We start from the raw sequence: 6909 nt of genomic DNA, 5'->3' as shown, positions 1-6909 counted from the left end.
ATATGATTTGTTGAATGTAAAACTGATGATATGCCCTGTAAACTTTCACTCAATCCACAATAAAAACCATAAATAAATAAATAGAGTAGTTAATCTTGCAGTCCAGAAGCAGAGGACCCTAGGACCATCAATGGAGAAGAGCACAAGCAGACTGTAGGACCTTATCCAGAGAAGCAGTGACACCAGAGATGGAGGCAGAGATGGGGACATGGAGAGAAGGAGCAGCTGAGGACTCTAGAGTCATGGAAAGAGAGGGACTGAGAGCTGACAGCCAGGAGGCAGGCTTGAAGAGTGTGCCCTTTGGTGATTTAAATTATTTTTTATGCCTGAATGTTTAAAAAAAAAAAAAAAGAGCTAAAATGAATAGAGAGAAATACTATTAACTGGAGGGGATCATAATCATTGTGATGAAACAAAGTATATGATTTGTTGAATGTAAAACTGATGATCTGCCCTGTAAACTTTTACTCAGTTCACAATAAAAACTTTAAAAAAAAATTTTTTTTTTTAAACAAAACCCTAAGGTATTAAATTGTTTAAGAACCTTTATTCAGATAATTATAGGTGATTTTCACAAACAAGCCAATATAATGTTTAATTGAGAATTCTAATTCACTTCAATTTTACTAGGTACTCTTTGGACATCTGGAACCAGGTTTGGTCTTCACACAAAACCTAAGATGCCTCCATGTGACTTCATACCTGAAAAGTACAAGGTAAGATGCAGGGCTTCAGGAAATCCCAAAAGAGGTTGTTTGTCTTGAGCAGTCTCACTGAATTTTTTCCTCATGAAGGACCATAACATGGCCCTGCTTGTCACCAAGTGGTCCCATCACAGATACTCTAAAATCTCCTTCCTTTTAGGCACTAGGAACATTTGATCCCCTCTTACTCCATTTAAAGGAGCTCTGGCAGTACGGTGGTAACGAATCAGACTACTATCCTCAAGGTTGGCAGAACGAAACGACCAGCTGTTCCACAGGAGAAAGATGAGGCTTAGCATCAGTGCTTAAATTGGTGTGTGCTATGTGTATGCATGTGTGTGGCAGAGGCAGACAAATAGTACAAGGAGATTATACTTTACAATTTTGATTGATTCATAAGGCAATGTTTGATCTGGCTTTCCTGAGTTCTCCACCAATAGAGTTAGCCTCTCTCTCTTTCTCTGTCTCTGTCAGCAACCCCTTTACCATGAGCATTGTGTTTGTTGTTAGGTGCCGTCAAGTCGGTTCCTACTCGTAGTGACACTATGCACAACAGAAGGAAGCACTGCCTTGTGCTGTCCTCACACATGTTATACTTGAGTACACTGCTTCTGCCACAATGTTAATCAATGTCTTTTTTGCTGACCCTCCACTTTACCAAGCATAATGTCCGTCTCCAGGAACTGGTCCCTCCTGGTAATGTGCCTAAAGTAGGAGAGACGAATCATCCTTGCTTCTAAAGAGTATTTTGGCTGTCCTTCTTCCAAAACAGATTTGTCTGTTCTTCTGGCAGTCCATGATACTTTCAATATTCTTCTCCAACACCATAACTTAAATGCATCTATGTTCTTCCTTATTCATTGTCCAAATTTCACATACATATGAAGCAATTAAAAATACCATGGCTTGGGTCGGGTGTACCTTAGTACACAAACTGATATCTTTGCTCTTCATCATACATAATATTTGTTGTTGTTGTTGTTATTGTTAAGTGCCATCAAGTTAGTTCTGACCCATTGTGACGCTGTATAGAGTTTCCAAGGAGTGGGTGGTGAGCTTAAACCACCAACCTGTGATTCAAACCCACTTTGTAGTCCAGCACAAAAATTGTAGCATCAGTAGATAGGTCATGAGGGAGCCCTAATGAAGAGAAGCATGAGAAGGATGCTGATAATTAAAGCTACAAACACCACACTTCAATTTGATTTTAATTTAAAAAAAAAAAAAACTATAGGAGAAAAAGGTTCTATTGTTTCAGATATTCTCCTTTCAAAGCCCATTTTCTTTTCATTGATATAGTCAAACCCAAAGCCAAGGAGAGATCTTCATTGAGAAGAAGAAAACTTCAGGCTTTCTTCATGGTTCTCCTAAAAATGGATTGAAGCTCCATGAAAAATAATTGTACTACTTAAAGAGAAGGGCCTTAGTGTGCTGCAAGAAGAATATAGTATAAATGCATTCACTTCAGAGTCATTATAGGGCAGCTCCTTTCAGTTTAGCTCAGTAGACCCACTGTCATGGGGTCTATCGCAATTTATGGTGACCATAGAGAACAGGAGGACAAGAGGAAGACCCCCAATGAGATGGACTGGCCAAGTGACAGCATCGATGGACTCAACCATGGCAACAATAGTGAGGTTGGCCCAGGACCGGGCAGTGTTTCATTTTGCTGTGCATAAGGTCACTATGGGTCGGTACCGACTCGATGGCAACTAACAACAACAACAACATAGAGAACAGGGAGTCCTGGTGTGGCACTGTGGGTTAATGAGCCAGACTACAAAGTCATTTGAACTGCAGGGTCAGCAGTTCAAGCTCAGCAGATGCTCCTAGGAAACCCTATACAGGGTCGTTATGGGTCAGAACTGACTCGACAGCACTTAACAGCAACAACAACAATCAAAACATAGACAACAAAGTAGAACGCTCCCACAAGGTTTCCAAGGCTGTAATTTTTATAAAAGCAGACTGTCGAATCGTTCTCCTGTGGAATAGCTCGTGGGTTCAAACTACTGACCTTTCAATTAGCAGCCAAGCATTTAACGACTGCTCCACCAGGGTTCCTTCAGTTCAGGAGAGAGGGGAAAAAAGGTTATTGTTGAGTCTACTTTTACTCATTGCAACTCACATGATTCAGAGTAGATCTATTCCCCATAGAGTTGTCAATGGCCATGACCTTCCAGACAGACTAGACTATTAAACACTAAGTCAGTGGTTCAAACCCACCAGCTGCTCCTCAGAAATCCTATACAGGGTCACTATGAGTCAGAACTGACTCGACGGCGCTTAACAACAATAACAACAACATGACCTTTCAGAAGTAGAGAGACTGTTGATGCCAAGGAGCAACTGGTGGGCTTGAACTGCTGACCTTGCAGTTAACAGTCCATTGTTTATCCTGCAGCACCTTACCAGGATCTTGCAAGAAATGCAAAGATAAGGAAAAGAAATATTTTAACTTTTGTCTATCTACAGACCCTTGCATATAATCGTGTTCTGGAGATCCACAAGCAAAATCTCTCTCCAGTGTCAGCGGAGTACTTTCAGAAGCCCCTATTGCTCCATCAAGGACACATGGAGTGGCTATTTGATGCTGAGGGAAACAGATACCTCGATTTCTTTTCAGGGATTGTCACTGTCAGTGTTGGTCACTGCCACCCGTGAGTATCATTAAAAGATGGGGTGTTCTATCCTGAGGAATATTTGAAAACCAAGTTCATAATCATCTTTATCATTCAGAACCCATGGTTCAATCAACTAGTTGCCATCAACTTGGTCCTTATTCATGACAACCCTACTTTATGTCAGAACAGAACCATGCTTCGGAAGGTTTTAAGTGGCAAATTTTTCAAAATTGGGTCTGAAAAGTAGGTGCCTCTGAGTGAATTCAAACCTCTAACCGCTTGGTTAGTGGCCAGGCAAGTTAGTGATTTGCACCACCTGGGAACTCATTTTCACTTACTCTGGTTAAAAAAAAAAAAAAAATGTTTAACTCTTAACTGATTATGAGTAATGTATGCCATGCTGTTTGCTGAGCAAAAGTCTTAGCATTGTACTCTTTCTTTTCTAGATAATTCCAGGTTCTATAATTATCATTACACGTGCAGTGTGGTATGTATTGTGTGCCTGGAGTTTTGCTGTGTGCATGTTTGTCCTCTCTAGAAAAATCTTTACAAAGAAATGGGCTTTACTGAGAAAAAGGTAGAGATAAAAGTAAAGGCAGGTATATGGGGTGAAAAATGAGAATTTATAGCCTGGGGATTATCTTAAGTAACTCTCAGCAATAGATGAGGAAAAAAAGGATAATACAACGAAGACATCATATAAATTGACATGATAAACATATGAATTAACTAATCTTGAGATTCTCTGCAACCTTGAATACCAAATCACCCACGCGTAAGTACTCTGGTAGGTTCTTCTTTGATCCTTTCAGGTGGGGTGGTAGGTATCTCACTTTACAGAAAAAGACGTTTAACCATTTCAAGAGGCACCATATGATCATGAACCGGTCATAGAGAAGTAAGAAGTCCATGCTGCATTGAAGGCATTAGCAAAAAACAAGACTCCAGGAGTTGATGAAATACACATTGAAATTTTTCAACTAACCGATTCAGTACTATAGGCACTCACTTGAGTGCCAAGAAAATGCCAAGAAATTTGAAAGACAGTAAGCTGGCCAACCGCTTGGAAGAGATCCATACTTGTGACCCTTCCAAATAAAGGTTACCCAACAGAATGTGGAAATCATCAAACAATATCATTAATATCAAATGTAAGTAAAATTTTGCTGAAGATACTTTAAAAATGATTGTAGCCAGAAATTCAAGCCAATTCAGAAGAGGACTTAGAATGAGGGATATAATTAGTTATATAAGATGGATCTTGACTAAAAGCAGAAAGAGATGTCTACTTGTGCTTTAGTGACTATCAAAGGCATTCTAATATGTGGATCATGACAAACTCTGGAAAGCATTGAGAAGACTGGATATTCCAGAACACTTAATTGGGATTATTAGGAACCTTTACATAGACCAGGAGACAGCTGTTAGAACAGAACAAGGATATATTGAATGGTTTAAAATCAGGAAAGTGTGCTCCAGGGTTATAATATTTCACCATTTTTATTCCAACTGTATGCTGAGAAAATAATCCAAGAAGATAGATTATATGAAGAAAAATGTGGCGTCAGGATTGGAGGAAGAATTATCAGTCTACAATATGCAGATTTGCTTACACCTTGCTGCTGGAAGCAAAAGATACTTGAAATATTTACTGATTAAGATTGAAGACTACATCCTTCAGTACAAATTTCACCTCAATATAAAGAAAACAAAATCTAGACCATTACATAGCATCATGATAAATGGAGAAGAGACAGATGTTATCAAAGACTTTACTTTGCTTGGATCCACAATCAACACACATAGAAGCAGCTGTCAAGAAATCAAGTGGCATAGTCCATTGGGCAAATCTGCTGCACAAGGCCTCTATAAATTGTTCAAGAACAAAGCTGTCACTTTGAGGACTAAGGTGAGCCTAACCCAAGCCATGGTATTTTCAATCACCTCATATGCATGTGAGAGTTGGACAGTGAATAAGGAAGACCAAAGAAAAATTGATGCATTTAAACTCTGTTGTTGGTAAAGAATATTAGAAGTACCATGAACTGCCAGAAGAAGAAACAAATTTGTCTTGGAAGAAGTACAACCAGAGTGCTTCTTAAAAGTAAGGATGACATGAAGCAAACCTTAATGGAATTGAAGAAAGGAATAGATAAATCCACAATTATAGTGGGAGATTTCAACACACTACTCTTGAAAATGGATAGAACAACCAGAAAGAAACTCGACAATGCTACAGAGGAACTTAACAACACAGTCAACCAACTTGACCTCATAGATGTATACAGAGCATTTTATCCAACAATGGCACAATACACATTCTTCTCCAGTGCACATGGAACATTTTCCAGAATGGACCACGTGTTAGGTCACAAAGCAAGCCTCCATAAATTCACAACCATCAAAATTCTACAGAGCATCTTCTCAGACCACAATGCCATAAAACTAGAAATCAACAATAAGAAGGCCAAATCAATAAAATCGAAGTCATGGAAACTGAACAACACCCTGCTGAAAAGCGACTGGGTAAAAGAAGAAATTAAACGTGAATTCACAAACTTTCTGGAAACAAACAAGAATGAAAACACAGCATATCAAAATCTTTGGGACACGGCGACAGCAGTCCTGAGAGCACAATTTATTGCGATAAATGCACACATCCAAAAAGAGGAAAGAGCCAAAATCAACACATTAACACAGCATCTTCAACAATTAGAAGCAGACCAACTGAGGGAACCTACAGTCTCCAAAAGAAAGGAAATAATAAGGATAAGAGCAGAAATAAATGAGATGGAAAACCAAAAAACTATAGAAAGAATCAACAAGACAAGAAGCTGGTTCTTTGAAAGGATTAATAAAATTGACAAACCATTGGCAAAACTAACTAAAGAAAAGAGGGAGAGGACACAAATAAATTGCATTAGAAACCACACAGGGGAAGTCACAACAGAACCAAACAAAATCGAAAAGATAATAAGAGAATACTACGAAGAGCTGTACTCCAACAAATTTGAAAATTAGGACAAGATGGAAACATTTCTAGAAAAAACACGACCTACCTAAACTTACTCGGACTGAAGTAGAAAATTTGAACAAACCCATAACAAAAGAAGAAATTGACCAGGTCATCAAAAAACTCCTGACCAACAAAAGCCCAGGCCCAGATGGCTTTACAGCTGAGTTCTACCAAACATTCAGAGAAGAACTGTCACCAATTATTCCAGAACACAGAAGAAGATGGAGAATTCCCTAATACTTTCTATGAAGCAAGCATAACCCTCATACCAAAACCAGGGAAGGACATCATTAAGAAAGAAAATTACACACCAATATCCCTCATGAACATAAACACAAAAATCCTCAACAAAATCCTAGCCAACAGAATCCAACAGGTACATCAAAAAAAAATAATACATCATGACCAAGTCGGTTTCATAAAAGGGATGCAAGGATGGTTCAAAATTAGAAAAACTATCAACGTCATCCACCATATAAATAAGAAAAAAGAAAAGAATCACATGATCATATAGATTGATGTAGAAAAGGCATTTGACAAAATCCAACATCCATTCCTGATAAAA

At 38.6% G+C, this 6909-nt stretch overlaps 1 protein-coding gene across 2 annotated transcripts in view; it reads left to right on the top strand.

The window, feature by feature from the left end:
• Positions 1-632: 632 nt before the first annotated feature.
• Positions 633-6909, top strand: part of AGXT2 (alanine--glyoxylate aminotransferase 2) — a 94316-nt gene continuing 88039 nt past the window's right edge. For both annotated transcript variants that reach the window (XM_006875385.1, XM_006875384.1), the window contains exons 1-2: positions 633-716; positions 3180-3364. In XM_006875385.1, the coding sequence (XP_006875447.1) occupies positions 681-716; positions 3180-3364 (221 nt within the window). In that variant the 5' untranslated portion in view covers positions 633-680. The remainder of the gene's footprint in view (positions 717-3179; positions 3365-6909) is intronic.

Source organism: Chrysochloris asiatica, unplaced genomic scaffold, assembly GCF_000296735.1.
Source record: "Chrysochloris asiatica unplaced genomic scaffold, ChrAsi1.0 scaffold00324, whole genome shotgun sequence".
Taxonomy (NCBI): Eukaryota; Metazoa; Chordata; class Mammalia; order Afrosoricida; family Chrysochloridae; genus Chrysochloris; species Chrysochloris asiatica.
Note: the sequence above shows the minus strand (reverse complement) of the source record. Positions and strands in the feature narration are given on the sequence as shown.